This window comes from Zalophus californianus, chromosome 15, assembly GCF_009762305.2.
Source record: "Zalophus californianus isolate mZalCal1 chromosome 15, mZalCal1.pri.v2, whole genome shotgun sequence".
In the NCBI taxonomy this organism is placed as follows: domain Eukaryota; kingdom Metazoa; phylum Chordata; class Mammalia; order Carnivora; family Otariidae; genus Zalophus; species Zalophus californianus.
In genome coordinates, this window is record NC_045609.1 from 45,277,593 (window position 1) to 45,295,637 (window position 18,045).

An 18,045-nucleotide genomic window follows, 5' to 3' on the forward strand; every position below is an offset into this window, starting at 1 on the left:
GCAGTGAGGAGAAGTTAAGGAAACCACCTGTATTCCATTCAGGAAACTTAAAAGTCTGATAAGAAAACTGAAAAACTAAAAAGTAACTGTAAAAAAATAAAAAAGTTTTGGGTCATACTCAGAGGGGCAAAAAGACTAAAGCAACTAACTTTAAATAAACACATCAAGGGCATAACTATACAAGCAGAAAATCACCATCATTAATGAACCTGAGTTTCTGAGAGCTGACATTACATTCAGAGAAGTATTAAAAAACATGGAGAAGTACATAATGTTTAACAAAAATTGGTTTTTATGTGTATGTTGAAGGGAAATTCATGTAACGCCTGTTTCCCCTTAGCTATATCAAGTTCATGAGATTTCTTCCTCCAAAACAGTTCAATAGATTTATGTTAAAGACAACATGTGTATTGAAAGTAGCAATTTTATTTGAGTTAAAATTATTTACAAAAACCCAAAGACATACTTCATGAAACTGGTACAAACTATTTTTTTCCTGCCGTTGGCTTTTGCTCCAAAGATCACAGCTGAGAAATACTGTATAAAATAAAAATAGGATTGGATTCAGAAAAGTACTCTACTGTTCTAATTTCCAATTGGTAGTATTTACAGAAATATTTACAATGGAAAAAAAGGTTACTTTAAAACTTTAATTTGCAAGTCAGCCTCAAGTACCCTAAAATGCAGAGTTCTCTGAGGGTTAAAAACACACAAATGCACTGCAGCTGGTGAGGTGATTTCTCCCCCACCACCCCCCACCAAAGTCTGCATTTCTATCAGTGCTTGACAATTAGTTATTATTTAAAAAACAAAACAAAACAAAAAACTGTTAAACACTGAGGTAAATCAATTCTCAAATGATTACCAGTGTAACAGAAAAATGTAGTTCGCCCTGATTGTTCTCATCCATTTTGTAATATTCTTTACCATCTGCCACAAGTCAGTTTTACCAAAAATCTGTTCCTTTTCCTAAATCCAATGATTAATAAATATCAATGCACTTTAAAATTATTAAACAAAATATATCTAACTAATTCAGTTTTATGAATATCATTTATTGATACACTTTTAAAACAGTTTGCTAAGCTAGCTTTTATACTCAGGGCAAATAAAACCTCAATCTTTTCCAAGTTACACTGGCATAACTATGCTGTTAAAAGGTGATGGGTGGGGGTTGGGTGGGTAGGAGGAAGAAAACAATTTGCCTGGAATCAGTTACTTCCTTATAGATTTCCCAACAATCTGCATTATCAAAAATAGGAAGACAATAGAAGGCAGCCACTGCATTTACAAAACATTACAGCTGGCACTGATACAAGAGCCCCGATTTGTCACTTTATACAAGGAAATAACAAAGTCTAAATGAGTAACAATTAGACTTTCAGCTATTTTCCTCAATACACACCAAACTAATATTTTTATGGCTTCAAGTTTTACAAATCCAATGAAGAAACATGATATAACTACCTGAAAGGTATTTAAAATATTAATGAAAGAGATCTCTGGAAAGCCTGGATTCAGGCCCAATCACCAAAAAAAAGTTTAACCAGTGGTCTGAACAGTAATTAACACAAGAAAGATTTGCAATGTTGTGAAATTAAATATATAAAATGTGTTTTGTGTGTTCCATGACTGTTTTCCAAACACACTGTTCTATGAACTAAGAATCTGAATGAAAAAAAGGATCTTCTCTGAACCAGCAATTTAAGGCTTTGCGTTTATGCATTTGATCCTGTCACTCTATAGAAGAATATACACATTATCTGGAAACATGAATTCCACATTGGTGTTTTAGCTTCCCTATATTTACTGTACTGAACATTAGAAAATATATCTAGAGAGTCCTCCCTCAAAACTTAAATGTTTCAAGAGCCGCCTCTAGCATTAAGCTGAAACTACCCCCTGGGTTTGTCTATTTTGCTTCATCCTTTAACAGGGCACATCATCTTACATAATATTCCCTCAAACTGTTGTTGGTTTTCTTGTGTCTACAGCTATGACTCATCATGGTATGATAATATGGTCATGGTCTCAAAAGTGAAAAATAGTTCAACAACCCAAACCAAATCAAAAATAAAAAAATATACTATCAATCCCTTGTGTCTTTGGATTCCATCTAATTTTAAATATAGACAGTAGTTCAGGGAACAACAACGAAAAAAAATTCACAAAATTATTAAAAGCTTTATTTACGATTGGAATCATTCAACAAAAAAGCAAAAGCAAATGAGCCTGAAAAAGGAACTAAGCTGTTGTCTAGAATGTCCTCAAAACATTCGATACCTCAGTAGCTAAGCTGCCTCTGCACCTGGCTGGCATGACAACAGTGGCTCAACACACACAGCAGTTGCACTAACAGCAGCACAAATTCTCCCCTTAAAACTCGCCCAGAATAAAGCAAGAGAACAGGGGAGAGTATAAACTCTGCCAAAGTAAGTGTATTTAAATACTGCACGGAACTGTTAACAGCCTGAACCTTTTCCCTCATTTTTGATAGTTGCAGATTGATGTAGTAACTGTCATTTAGCAAATGCAGAATGCATGACGAAGAAATCAGGTGGCCTTAAAAATCCAAACATGAATGATACTGATGAATGTTCTTGGTATATCTTCAAGGACTTCTTTCATGACTTTTCTCTAAGAATAGCTCCAGCATTACCGAGCACCTGAAGCAAAGGTAAAGCAGCTAGCAATGTTCCAAGTACTCAATCACTCTGGAGATAGATTTCTGGCCTGTGGTTCCAACAGCACACTGAAGGGAGGTGGAGAGAGGAAGTAACAGTTAACACTAACAAATTTTAACAAGCATCAAATCAAAGCTTAAATTTTTTAGCTTCACTAAACTGAACACTATGAATCAAAACACAAATATTAAATTGTAGCTTTAATAATTATCTTAAAAAACACAAGAGAATCCCTTTTTGCTTCTAGTCACGAGGGCCATATAGTATTTTAATTTCTATGGTCATTAATGCATCACATTTATGACCACAGAAGCTGCAACAGAAGCTACTTACAGTAAGATTCATGAAGCTCAGGAATTTTTTGAGCATCTCTGTCATTATTGAAAAGTCCCCTTCTGGCAGATATTCTCGCACAGTGGTCACATTGATCTGAGAAAAGAGATCAAAGAAATACTGGTCAGGTGGCAGAAAACAGGAGTTTGCACCCTGCACTGTGTTGCTGGTTTTGGCACATACCTTCTTCCAAACTTCTACGAGGTCCTTGAACTCCCTGTTTAACATGCCATTTCCTCTTCCAGCCTCCTAAACTCTGTGTGTCTGTCCATTCCCTACCCCATCCCATCCTCAGGAAGGTAAAACTGGCAAAAGCTACATTTGTATCCATATTTACTTTTGTAAATATACAGAAAAATGCCTGAAAGAACAAAATGCACTGTTGAGTGTATGTATTGTTGGGGTGGGAAGCAGTGTCAAGAAAAGGAGGGGGAAACTGAGAATGCACTCAAGGTGCTTACAGAATAACAAAAATCTTCATGTTCCTATGTAGGCTGGGAATTAACTAGATCTTTCCAAAGATAATCTAGTTTCACGAGAGAATGTCAGCAATGCCAGGAGAGAGCATTACTATATATATATATATATATATATATATATAAAACCAATCTGCCACATGGAAAATATATAACTTGCTTAAAACCCTTTTCTATTTCAATGTATTTTTTCAATGTTTTAAAGATTCATAAATAATAAAAGAAAAGGCTCTTTTAAGTATGTTCACCTACAACAAAAAAGCACAAAAGAAAATCTGTCCTGAGTTTTAGGCCACAAGGCAGGAGGAGTTTCTGATTTTTGTTGCTGGGGGCAGGGAAAAAGACTACATATTATGCTTTTAAGAAATCTGCCACTGGTCTCCTCTCTCCCTTTTTTAATTTTTTTAATTTTTTTTTTTTTTGAGGTGGGGGAGAGAGAGAAAATCTTAATTAGGCTCCATGCCCAGCATGGAGCCTGAGGGGTGGGGGGTGGGGGGTGGGGGCTTTGATCTGGATCAAGATCATGACCTGAGCCAAAATCAAGAGCAGAAGGCTCAACTGACTAAGCCACCCAAGCACCCCCCTCTTTTTTTTTTTAATTCTTGTCAGCATACTTTTGCAATTATAAAGAAACAAAATAGTATGAATACAGTTTCAGAAAAGATCTAATAAACGTTACTAAGTAATTATGCAATATCAATCACCCATATTCTAAGTAAGCCACGTTCCCACCAAAAGCCACTACCCATCCCCAGCTGTGAGGTGGAGTGCAAATTTACTCCTACTGAGTTAACACTGCAGCTAAAACACAGAGATTTTACAAAATGCTTAAAAAATATACTGAAGTGGTGAATGTTGTAAGGGCAATCCCGATGGAAACTACAGAGCTAAAGGAAAGCTGGGTTTAAGAATGTCTTTAGGGGCGCCTGGGTGGCTCAGTTGTTGAGCGTCTGCCTTCGGCTCAGGTCAGGATCCCAGGGTCCTGGGATCGAGCCCCGCAGAGCCCGACGGGGAGCCTGCCTCTCTCTCTCCCACCCCCTCCCCCACCCCGCTTGTGTTCCCTCTCACTGTCTGTCAAATAAATAAATAAAATCTTTAAAAAAAAAGTCTTTAAAAAACAATTTCCAGGAAGGCAGCATGACAGCACGGTGGTAAGAGCAGTAGCTATGGTGGCTATGATGGCTGCTCAGTAGAAAAGTGCATCGCTATGATACAAAATAAATGATTTAGGTTTTGAGTGAAACCCTCCATAATCAAACCCTTTTCTATCAACACTCTACAGAATGCAACATACAGTGGCTGGGGCATGGGAAGGACAGTCACAGCACATGTTTTTAAACAGAGAACAGCAGGTACAAAAAAAAAATGAGGGGCTCTTTCGGAAAAGCGTGCAACTCAATCTCAAATTTGTGAGTTTGAGCCCCACACTGGGTATAGAGATTACTTTAAAAAAAAAAAAAGAGAAAATGAGAAATGGCATGGCTTATTTGAGCAATTTAAAAAATACCCAACAGGTATGACAGATTTAGGAAAAGTAGAAGCAGTTTTAACAAGTTTTACTTGTAGCAGTGAACAAAGTCATGATTCCCTAAATGATGGAAAGCCAAGATTGGTTAAGAGTAGTGATCCGATGTGCTCTTTGTGAAGTTAGCTGTGGTGGCAGCATCCAAGATTTCAGGAATGGATTCAAGAGAGCAGGAAAAAGACCAGTGAGGAGACCGACCACTGCAATGCACCAGCTGCATGGTGTGCAATGGAAGAAGACCCAATCCCCTGGGCTTCCTAAGCATGCAGCCCTTTACCATAAAGCAGCATTTGGTACAACCACCTGCTTTCTCGTCTCTCTTCCACTTATACTATTGAGCAAACCGATTTCCTTTACAATTTAGGTGTCAACTAGTCTTTTGGGGTTAATCATAATGACCCCTCCCAAGGCAATAAAGACATCTAGACTTCTACAAATTCACAACACTGCCCAAAACCTAAGGACCTTATGATCTCTTTAGAGAAGACAGATACAGATGAATAGGAATTTATTTACATGAGAAAAATGGCCAAAGATAAATCACACTGTCCTAGTATCATAAGTTAATGTCTAGGCCCATTATTTAAGAACATACCTGAAACTAGGGTGTGTGCAAAACAGAATACCTAAAAATCATTAAATTTAAATAGTATGCCCATTCTTTCCCCTTTGCCCTTAAAATCTCTGAATTTAAGGAAATAAGGAAAAGGACTGAGCTGAAAAGATTCCAGGAAAGGGGATAAAGATCCTGTAGGGCCCCCACAGCCATGATGAGAACTTTGTTCTTGAAAAGCCGTGGTGCCAGTAAGGGCCACAATGGAGCAGGCTACTGTGCATTTAGATCAGAGCTTGAGTATAATATAAATATGGAAGAAGAGACAGATAGGGAGTCAGAATAAACCAAACAACACAAAAGAAAAGCTAACCCTTTCACTATAGAATAGACTTCCATTCTTGCCTCCTGAATGCCCTTGGTTCCTAAGGAAAAGAACTTTTTAAAGTTTTCATTTTAAAATCTGGCTCTTCCACTAGACCTTTCCCTAAGAAAGTCCTCCCAATAACTGTCCCAAGAGCCAGAACTGTCCGCTTCCGTGCTGACTCAGCCCCACCAACTGGACACTAATACTTCTAGTTAAATCATCATAATCTAAATCTTCACATAGTAATCCCATTTTCCTTGCCAGCAAGTGGTTCAAACAAAAGCCATGTGAGCCAATGCTGGCCAAGATAAGGGGAAGTCTACTTGGTGCAGTGAGTGTGGAGGGATCCTAGGGGAAAAGAGCATTTCTCTCAAAAAGAAACAGACGAGCAGCAGCCACCTTCTTCTGTTGAACATTATTTAACTAGATGAGACATGCAGCCAGAGCCAGCATGGGGCCAGGAGGAGACCTAGCACAAGACAACATGCAGGGGACAGTAGGGTTTAAAGACAAATTTTCTGAGTCCTTGATAGTATCACTGAGACTACGCTTTTCCATCTTAAGCCAGCTGAGCACAAGTTTTGTATTATGCTTTTACTTCAACCAAAGCCATGTAAATCAGTTCATCCATCAATCAATCAAAAACTTTCTCATTAAACCCAATTACTCCTCATTTTAGAATGTACCTTTAGAAGTTTACCCAATAAAAAAAATAATTATAAAAAAGTTTACCAAATATTTGAAAGTTTTAACATGAGGGGGAAAATAAAGTAATACATAAGTTAATTAGGTAATGGTACGAAGTTGTCACAATGGAATCTTTTTAAGACACATAAAACAATACTGAACTCTTACTTACTGGACTCTCCTGGCAGAGACACCCAAGAAGTAGCGCTGTGTATGAGGCCACAATGCAATCCTCCATGTGTTTGCCAGCATGCTGAAGGGCTAAGAATATTTAAACACAAAACTGTTATAGTGTATTAACAAAACCAAAATAACAACAAAAAAACCACCCCACCCAGAACACCAACAATTGTTAGTTATCTTTTCTTCAGAACTCCTTAAACATTGATAGATAGATGGTGCTAGGAAAATGGGATAGCCACACAAATGAACAAAAACTTATGCAAATGAAAGAGGGACCCTTAATATAAGCACAAAACCATAAAACTCTTAGACAAAAATAAAGGACTAAGTCTTTATGACCTCGGGTTATGAAATGGCTTCTTAGATACCACACCAAAACCAAAAGTGACAAAATTAGATAAACTGAACATCAAACAAACTTTTGTGTTTCAAAAGACACCATCAAGAAAGTGAAGAGGCAATGGAGATATGTAAATGAGCAATAAGCATGTGAAAACATGCTTGACACCATTTATTCAACGGGGAACTGCCAATCAAGTGACATATACCTTCACACCCACTAGGATGGCTAAAATAAAATAGACAAATAACTATTTGTAAGGATTTGGAGAAACCAGAACCCTTAAACACGGCCAGCAGGAATGTAGAATGAAGCGGTCATTTTGGAAAAAAGAGTATGGTAGTTCCTTAAAATGTTAAACACTGAGTTAACACATAATCCATCACTTTCACCCCAGAGAAGTGAAAATATATGTTCACACAAAAACTTGTACATGAATGCTATGTTACGGCAGCATCATTCATAAGAGCCACAGGTGAGTTATTTAAAAAAAAGAAAAAAAAAAAAAAGCCACAGGTGGACACAACCCAAACATCCATCAACTGATAACTAGATAAACAAAGTGTGGTACATACCTACAATGGAATACTTGGCTATAAAGAGGAATTAAGTACTAGTAACATGTTACAACATGAATGAACCTTGAAAACATTAGGCTAAGTTAAAGAAGCCAGTCACAAAGGGCTACATATTATTCCATTTACATGACATGTCCAGAATAAGGCAAATCCAGAGACAGAATTAGTGGCTGCCACTGGCTGGGGAGGGGAGAACAGGGGGTAATGGCTGCTAAATGGGTATGGGGTTTCTTTTGGGGTGATGAAAATGTTCTGAATTTACACAGTGGTGATGGTTGCACAACCCTGTGAATGTACTGAAAACTACTCAATTGTTCACTTTTAAAGGGTGAATTTTACCTTGTGGACTGAACTATGGCCCCACCCCCTGCATATGCTGAACTCCTAACCCCCAGTACCTCAGGGTATGTCTACACCTGGATTGGGTGTTTAATTAAAGAGGTAGTTTAAACGAAGTCACTGGGGTGGGGTCCTAATCTGTCTGCCATCCTTATAACAGGAGATTAGAACAAAGCTACACATAGAGGGAAGACTATCTAAAAAGATAGGCAAAAGATGGCCACCTACAATCCAAGCTTGGAGAGACAAGCCTCAGACCAACCCTGACACGCTGATCCTCCAGAACTGTGAGGAAATCCGTGGCTGTTGTTTAAGCCACTCAGGCTACAGTACTTTGTTACAGCAGTCCTCATAAGCTAACACATACCCCAATAGAGTGGTTATTAAAAAAGACTGCTAAGCAACCAAAAATATTATGCCAAAGGAAACATGAACACTTAGAAAAAGGAACAGCAATTTCTTACAATATTAGAACTAATGGCATTAGTGGAAAAGTGGGCATAAGAGAAAGAGACCAGGCTCAGAAAAAGACATTTGCTGGGACTTGCTTCCTACCTTGGTGAGGCTAAACATATAATTTCATAACTTGAGTGACAAATGGCTATCCTGCAGTACTTGCATAAACAGTAAATCCAATACCAGTTGCTGACAACAGATGATAAACGTAATGTCTCCTTCAGTGTATTCCTTACTGTGCTTGCAAGCTACTACATACCATTTGAGAACTACGGAGAGACTATGGACTCCGGGAATCAAACTAAGGGTTTTAGAGGGGTGGGGAATGGGGGAATGGGGGAATGGGTGTGCCCAATGATGGGTATTAAGGAGGGCACGTATTGCAGGGAGCACTAGGTGTTATATGCAAACAATAAATCATGAAACACTACATCAAAAATTAATGATGTACTGTATGGTGACTAACATAACATTAAATCAATCAATCTTTAAAAAAAAAGGAACTATTACTGTAATTTATAATAATAGATCTCAATTTAGGGCGCCTGGGTGGCTTAGTTGGTTAAGCATCTGCCTTCGGCTCAGGTCATGATCCCAGGATCCTGGGATCGAGTTCCACCATCAGGCTCCCTGATCAGCGAGGAGTCTGCTTCTCCCTCTGCCCAACCCAGCTCCCCCACTCCCCTATTCCCCACTCATGCTCTCTCTCAAACAAATAAAATCTTTAAAAAAAAAAAAAATCTCAATTTATAAAGTGAGGCTCATACAGGAATCTCAAAATTTCAAAACTGTAAAAACCTTTAGAAGTCCTATTGTTCAACCACTCTCTTTTCAGGTGAGTAATGAAAGGCCAGAGCAGGAAGGAAAGGGAGACTTTTCCTGCACTGCACGTGTGCCTTCCTCACTGCTAGGAAGCCAGCAAAGAACTCCTATCTATGAGCACTGAAATACTAAAGCCTGGGGGCGCCTGGGTGGCTCAGTTGTTAAGCGTCTGCCTTCGGCTCAGGTCATGATCCTGGGATGGAGCCCCACATTAGGCTCCTTGCTCAGTAGGAAGCCTGCTTCTCCCTCTCCCACTCCCTCTGCTTGCATTCCCTCTTTCTCGTGGTGTCTCTGTCAGATAAATAAAATCTTAAAAAAAAAAAAATACTAAAGCTTGTCTGCACTGAACAAGAGAGGCCATAAAAGAATAGCAAGGGGCGCCTGGGTGGCTCAGTCGGTTAAGCAACTGCCTTTGGCTCGGGTCATGATCTCAGGGTCCTGGGATCGAGCCCCCCATCAGGCTCCCTGCTCAGCGGGGAGCCTGCTTCTCCCTCTCCCTCTGCTGCTCCCCCTGCTTGTGTGCTCATTCTCGCTCTCTGTCAAATAAATAAATAAAATCATTAAAAAAAAAAAGAATAGCAAGATTATGACAACACATGAATTAAAGTTTCAGAGGGAGAAAACATTTTCAATTTGAATACATGACTTAAAATAAATGTACCTTTATTGAGGTCAAGTTCTTCATCGTCCTCCTCCTTCTTATGTTTCTCTTCTGTACCATCGGTCTTTTCAGTTGATACCCACTGTATTTCTCCACTTGTCTCTTGCCACTCTCCACTCTTATCATGCTGAGTGGTGGGAGCATCTTTGATCAATTCATCTGTTTTACTTTCTGCCAATTGGGCTGCTCGTTCTCGCTCAAGGAAAAGCTGGTAAAAATTATTTTTGAAGATTATTAAAAGAACACCAAGCAACATGTATGTACCCAAATATAAGGTATGTTTGCTTTTAAAATCACTAACCCTAAGAAGCATGCTATCTGGTTAAAAGGGGTAAGTTAACAAGAAAAGCTTTTGCTCTACATCCAACTGAAGGCAAAAAGGAAAGTATAAATGCTGCTGGGATTCAATCAAGTAAAGTAAATGTATTTACTAATGATACAGGCATTCTGTTTGTAAGAATGCACATCTTAACACTTGCCCTTAAATTGGATAATGACAGGATATTTCAAGCAAAAATTACAAACTTGATGTAAAAAAATTTTTTAAAGCCTGAGCAAACTAAATAAATTAAGGAAGAAAAGACACTAAATAAAACTACAAAATATTGGGGAAAAGCAACATGGCCTCTTTAAAAAGAAATTTAAAGAGATAAACAAGGGATGCCTGAGTGGCTCAGTCGGTTAAGAGTCTGCCTTCAGCTTGGGTCATGATCCCAAGGTCCTGGGATTGACTCCCGCATCAGGCTCCTTGCGCAGCAGGGAGCCTGCTTCTCCCTCTGCCTGCTGCTCCCCCTGCTTGTGCTGACAAGTAAGTAAATAAAATCTTAAAAAAAAAGAAAAGAAAATTCTCTCTTTCCCTCTGCCCCTCCCCGCCATCCACCCTGCCGGCTTGCTCTTTCTCTCTCTCGTAGATAGGTAGATATTAAAAAAATAAAGAGAAACAAGCACCAGTAAAAATAAAAAGCAAAAGGTCTCAAGAGGACTCAGAACTGGACCTCATCTAATATTATTAACTATGGAAGAACACAGTGAAAACTAAGTCAAAAGGGAACGGAACCACTGGATGCCTTGCTTTCATGTACTTAGCTTTCCTTGTGCTGGTACAGAGCTGAATGTATGGAAAGCATTTACTGACAGGATTTGGGAAAAAACTCCAAGTTACTAAAAACAACTACCTGAAAATCAAATGCCAAGCAGACCTCAAAAATTTGCTGAGTATAGCAAAGAGTGGTATATAAACTTTAATACACTTAAGAAAATAAAATTTGAGCTTTATATAAAAGTGGTATTAAAATTTCTTAAAATTTCGGGGTCCCCAAAACCCCTTTGTAGAATCTGTGAGGTCAAAATCATATTCATAATAATACTGACTTCTTTCATTCTCTCATGAGTGTATAGTGTTTTCCAGGATCTACATACTATGTGATTATGTTACTGCTCTGATGGCTAATGGAAGGAGTTGTCTTTGTGTTATAGTTTTCTCAGTTTTGATTTCAAATTCAGTAAATATCAATAGATTGAACACACATAAACAAAAATTCTCTGGAGTCCCTAATAATTTTTAATAGTGTAAAAGAACTCCTGAGTTCAAAGTATTTGAGAAGAGAATGATGGGGTCCTAGTTATGACTCAGGAAAAGATCAAGCTGTTGTGGGTTACTTCTTTCAAGGATTACTAGTTTCAAAACGGCCAAAAAGATTAACAGGGTAGCAAAGGTTTCAGAAACAATGAAATGGACAGTTCATTACCAATTTGAACATGTGCAAATTATCATTTAAGGAAAGAAATAACAAAGGTAGTTAGGAACCTATTAGATTGGAAAAAAAATTAAAAACTGCAATGCCCACCATTGTCAAGAAACGAAAACTCAACATGCAGTTTTTTGGGAGAAGTGTAAACTGAGGAGAGAGACTATGTTTAGTGGCTGGGATCAGGTGACATCAATTTTTATTTTCATTTCACTTTTTAAAAAGATTATTTAATCTCTACACTGAATGTGGGGTTTGAGCTCGTAACTCTTGAGATCAAGAGCACATGCTCCTCCACCGAGCCAGCCAGGTACTCCACAGAGATATCAATTTTTTTTATATTTAGTTTTTTTAAAGATTTCTATTTTATTTTATTTGTCAGAGAGAGAATGCACAAGCAGGGGGAGCAGCAGGGGGAACAGCAGGCAGAGGGAGAAGCAGGCTCCCCACTGAGCTAGGAGCCTGATGTGGACTTGATCCCAGGACCCTGGGATCATGACCTGAGCTGAAGGCAGACACTCAACCAACTGAACCACCTAGGTGTCCCTCAATTATTTTTTTAAATTATTTTTTTTTTAGTGTCCAATAATTTCTCAGTTTCTTATAACATCTGAGACATCAAATTTTAAATACACATATTCTGATACAATTCTTTTTTTTTTTTTAAGGTTTTATTCATGTATTTGAGAAAGAGCACGAAGTGGGGGGAGGAGAGGGAGAAGCAGGCTCCCCACTGAGCAGGGAGCCTGATGCTGGGGTCGATCCCAAGGCTCCGGGATCATGACCTGAGCCAAAGGCAGATGCTTTACTGACTGAGCCACGCAGGTGCCCCCTGACACAATTCTTAAGCCAGGAAATTACACCACAAACATACTTTGAAAAGTATTCCCTCACCCCCAAAAAGGGGAAAAGTATGGCTCAATACTTAGGAACACAAAGTACTAGACACAGATCAGACTAGGAAGTAAATGCTTGAAGGACCCGAACTGGACGGGACTGGGGCTGGGACTTGATTCCCAATTTGTTACTAATAATCTTTTGATTTATCAACAAATATGCCTGTTTCTCCTTTTCACTATCAATGCCTAAGGAGTGATTATTACAGTTGAACTGTCAATGGAGTAAAGTACAGAAAGGTATAAATTCTAACCCAATGTACCTCTCACAGACAGACACATACACACACACACAAAGGGAGGAGGGAGGGAGAGAGGAGGAAGGTGCAACTGATGAAGGTGGACAATGCGAAAAACTGAAGGTGTTAGCTTGTTTTGAAGTTGTTCCTTACCTGCACTAAAGCCTGAACGGCATGAATTTGTCCAGCTATCCTTAAACTATCATCTCCTTCTCCACTACAGAGGGAAGAATCAAAAGAACATGATGTTTCCATGTTGACAAGACAGTGCCGATTCCGAGCACTATACTCCACTAGATTTATCAGTAGACCTAAGCCCTACAAAAATTAAAACATGCATATTACCACAGGTGGGAATTAAAAGCACATCAACACAATATACATAACTTCTGTTGGCAGCTAGAAACATAATCAGTGTTCTACCACCCACTAAATGGTTAAAAACCAGTATGTAAGATAATGGTCTTCCCAATGATTTCACCACTTTTTAAAAATCACTACTTTTAGTTTTTCTACTTTTAATTTTTGCACAGAACCCTTCATAGCTCTTTTGTACAATAAGGTATGTTCACAAGGAATCCAGTGAAATCCACAATATATCAAATAGTTGGTTCTTAAACCCAAAACTAAGATGAAATTTTTATCATCTCAATAGATCAAATACTCCTTTATCAAACAGTCACTCCAACTCACCAGCACTCGAATATCAAATCTCTGCTCCTGAGGTAGGTACTTTGGAACCTGAAGCACACAGTTCATTGCTGTGCCAATCAAGCCATCTTGTTCTCCCGTTTTGGTGCTGCCCCACTCTGAAATAACGAATGTTAACAATGTGAAAATTATTAATGATTCTTCTATATTAAGACTAATAACCAATATTCATTAACACTGATATTAAAAGTTAGAAACGTAAAGCTATTTCTTTATTGAAATATATTTTTGACTGTACTATTTCCAAACCAAGCTACCAGGCTGCTCCTAAAAATACTATCCCTAAAAGTAGTTACATCTATATGTAAGTGAATTACATGATGGCAATGAAAAAATCACTACATTAGAAAAGAAACAAGGGGAACTAACTTGTTTTTGCATGTAATATACAAGCTTTCAGTGAGAATACATGTAGAAAATATTACTTACCATTATCATTAGTTAAATTGAGCAATACCCCAATGATGGCCCTCATGCAGTCTTCTACTGCTTTGCCCACATGGTTGGTTACATTCTGGTGAGGCAGAGGCTTACTGTCAGGTAAGCATATACTGTTCTCAGCACGATTATACTGCTGAATCAATCCTTCACAATGCTGTAATGCTCTTAAGAGAAAACAAAATGTAGACTATTATGCTAAACAAAATTAATTATACTAAGAATTTCTACTTACTTGGACCTTAATATTTTAAATGTCATAAATGTTACCAAATTAATTTCTCTTTCTACTCTAGAAGTTATAATGTATTAACTATTTAATCATATACCAAGTGTGTCTAATACCACACTTTTTAAGTGCTAAATTTTATTGAGAAAACTCAGTAATTTTAATTTTTCTAAGGAAAGTTAAAATTATAAACTCAATGCAGGAGTTTACATCTATACTACTTAAAGTTGTCTCCATTTTATCAATCTCTCCAATACAACAGACCTACCACCATCCCTCCCCAAACAAGGTAAAACCTTTAAGAGCTAACACTGGACATTTCTGAATTTCATTCAGATGTTTTTCATTTAGGTTGCAAGCTCTCAGCTGGTACAGAATATTACTTAGGTTAACAATGCATAATAAATAACCTTATACAGATGGTATTAAATACTTCATAAACATCAGAGCAAACCATATTTTTTAACATGAGGTCATTTAAGTGACATGTCTCCTGGTAGCCACATAATGGTATCAGCTACATCCCAAGGATTCTCAAGATGCTATCCAAAATAACAAGGAAATGTAATCCTTAAGTGAGTCTAGTATTTCTGAAGCCTCTCTTTAAATCACCAAGTCCATTAATTTAAAAAAAGTCTAGGTGAGACAAAGTAAGCTGACTCTGTCAGTTGATTCCTCACGTACTATACACCATACAAAACCCTTGAAGAAAACTGCACTATATCTAATCCCTCTCTAGCCTCTCCTTAAAACATACCATATGGTTAGGAAGGTGTTCCTCATGTCTAATCTAAAATAATTTGTTGTTTAGATGTTTGAAGATGTTAGCCAGAACTACCATGCTGTTATTCTTAACTGCCTTCAGTAGTGCTGAGCTAAATCACGGTTTGGGTTGGTAAATGAGGGGAGAACAGCGGGGGTGTATCATTTTAATCTTTCAATATACTCTCTCAGCATTTATCAGACATGATAACTGAAAAGTTCAAAAAGCCAGAGGAGTGATATTTCACAAATATCCAGTTCTGACCTCTACTGCCACCTCTAAAACATCTGATGGAAAATTCCTATTCATGATGAAAGAGATGAAAACTATCATATTAAATACCTCCTTTTGGAAGACACTTGTCAGGGGTCATGAAGTATATAAGAGACATATTTATTTTATTTTTTTTTCAGATTTTATTTGACAGAGAGAGATACAGCGAGAGAGGGAATACAAGCAGAGGGAGTGGGAGAGGGAGAAGCAGGCTTCCCGCCAAGGAGGGAGCCTGATGCAAGGCTCAATCCCAGGACCCTGGGATCATGACCTGAGCTGAAGGCAGATGCTTAATGACTGAGCTACCCAGACGCCCCAGAGACATTAATTTTAAAGAAATAAGTAGATTTAACTTGCAAGAATACTCTTTGGTAAGGGCGGATAAAACTTTGGTAACAAACAACTAGAATATATGCCTTAGGGGCACTAAGTGTGATAGAAAATTTACAAATATAAGGCAAAAAAAGAGAGGGGAGGGGCGCCTGAGTGGCTCAGTCAGTTAAGTGGCTGCCTTCCACTCAGGTCATGATCCCAGGGTCCTCTGATCAAGCCCCACATCGGGCTCCCTGCTCAGCGGGAAGCCTGCTTCTCCCTCTCCCACACCCCCTGCTTGTGTTCCCTCTCTCGCTGTGTCTCTGTCAAATAAAATTATATAAATAAAATATTTTTTAAAAAAAGAGGGGGGGAAACCTACGGATCCATTGGAAACTAAAGACCACCAGAAATTTGAGACTACTGGAAATGTGAATACTGACTGGACATATAATATTAAGCAATTAATAATTTATAGGGTATGAAAATAGTACTGTGGTTACATCTTTTTAAGAGCCCTCTTTTAGGAGATTATATATACTCAAGTATTTAATGGATTAAATTATATGAAATCTGTAATTTGCTTCAAAGTAATATAGAAGGGTTATGAACAGGGTTACAGATGGAAACAAGACTGGCCATGGGTGATGATTATTCACGCTGAATAGATGTACATCAGGATTTATCATACTATTTTGTCTATTTTTGTCTATGCTTGAAGTGTACCAAAATAAGAGATTAAAAAAAAAAGATGAACTTGATCAGGCTACAGTGGGCTTTTAATATTATTCCAAGGACTCTGGATACACATTCAAAGACAATAAGGAATCAGAGATTTCGCATTTGGGATTATTTTTAAAAAGTTAAGCCCCTGTGGTATTGTGTTGAACAGGCTGGAGGCCAGAGAACTAAGGCAGAAATATCAAGAACTAGGATGGAGATACCAGAAAGAACCTACTGTACTAAGCTCAAACCAAGACTGGAGACAGAACTGGAAATTTTACACGAACTAAGGTGATAGCATTAGCCTGATGTCATGCAAGTTGGGCAGAAAGTGTGAAATAGGGGGAGCTGCATGGAGATCTGGAAAACTAGGTATGAAGGACAGAAGAGGGTACAGAAGAGGGTTAGAAAAAGATCATTTACAATAAAAATAAGGACTAATACTTAGGAGCGCCTGGGTGGCTCAGTTGGTTAAGCGACTACCTTCGGCTCAGGTCATGATCCTGGAGTCCCAGGATCGAGGCCCGCATCAGGCTCCCTGCTCAGCGGGAAGTCTGCTTCTCCCTCTGACCGTCCCCCCTCTCATGCTCTATCTCATTCTCTCTCTCAAATAAATAAATAAAATTTTTTAAAAAAAAATAAGGACTAATAGTTAGTTTTTACCATATGCTAAGAATTGTTTAGGCCTTTACATATATAGGAACACCTTAATAGGTCCTGTACATAATATATATGAGACATTTAAACATCGTTTAAAATATTTGAAAATATGTATTTTACATATACAATATTTAACAAACATATTTTTGAAAATGTATATAATTTAACACATATTAGCATATATATAAACTCTTTGTGTGACAACAACCTCAGGTAGGTAAATGCAATTACTACCCCCCTTCTGAAGAACTTGTTCCAAGTAAATGATTTGCCCAAGGTGACAGAGCTGAACTCAAGAAGCTGGGATCCACATTTAGTCATTCTGGCTCCAAAATGTGTACTCCTAACTTTTGTACTATACTGTACTGCTTCTGGTTCACAGAACTTAACAGAAGTATTTTATGAAAGAAGGTGATGCAATCATATTTCCTTTATGGTCAACTCAAATGCTTTTTTTTTAAGGATTTTATTTATTTATTTGACAGAGACACAGTGAGAGTGGGAACACAAGCAGGGGGAGTAGGAGAGGGAGAAGCAGGCCTCCCGCAGAGCAGGGAGCCCGATGTGGGGCTCAATCCCAGGACCCCGGGATCATGACCTGAGCCAAAGGCAGACGCCAACGACTGAGCCACCCAGGCGCGCCTCAAATACTTTAAATAAATAGCATGATATATATATTTTTAAAGATTTATTTATTTATTTTATAAAGAGAGCAAGAGAACAAGCACACAGCAGGAGGGGCAGAGAGATAGGGAGAGAGAAAATCTCAAGCAGACTTCCTACTGAGTGTGGAGCCCAACAGTGGTGCTCAATCTCATGACCCTGAGCCGAAACCATGAGTTGGAAGCTTAACCACCTGCGTCACCCAAGCACCCCAATAAATAGCATGATATTTAAGAATAACTTACTTAGCTGAAGAAACAATGAGTTGCGAATCTTTATATGCTATCAAGTAGCTTTGATTCTCTGGATTATGCACTGTTACCTAAAAGGGAAAAATTCAAAATAATTGTGGCAATCCATAGCTTTCATTCATTCACATACAACAT

The 18,045-nt window shown here is 38.2% G+C and overlaps 1 protein-coding gene across 3 annotated transcripts in view; it reads right to left on the bottom strand.

Moving 5' to 3' along the window:
* Positions 1-406: 406 nt before the first annotated feature.
* WAPL (WAPL cohesin release factor) overlaps positions 407-18,045 on the bottom strand; it is an 89,374-nt gene continuing 71,735 nt past the window's right edge. For all 3 annotated transcript variants that reach the window (XM_027595989.1, XM_027595987.1, XM_027595988.1), the window contains exons 12-19: positions 17,905-17,981; positions 14,028-14,203; positions 13,581-13,696; positions 13,041-13,205; positions 10,005-10,212; positions 6,798-6,886; positions 3,018-3,113; positions 407-2,752 (exon numbers count right to left, since the gene is read on the bottom strand). In XM_027595989.1, the coding sequence (XP_027451790.1) occupies positions 2,687-2,752; positions 3,018-3,113; positions 6,798-6,886; positions 10,005-10,212; positions 13,041-13,205; positions 13,581-13,696; positions 14,028-14,203; positions 17,905-17,981 (993 nt within the window). In that variant the 3' untranslated portion in view covers positions 407-2,686. The remainder of the gene's footprint in view (positions 2,753-3,017; positions 3,114-6,797; positions 6,887-10,004; positions 10,213-13,040; positions 13,206-13,580; positions 13,697-14,027; positions 14,204-17,904; positions 17,982-18,045) is intronic.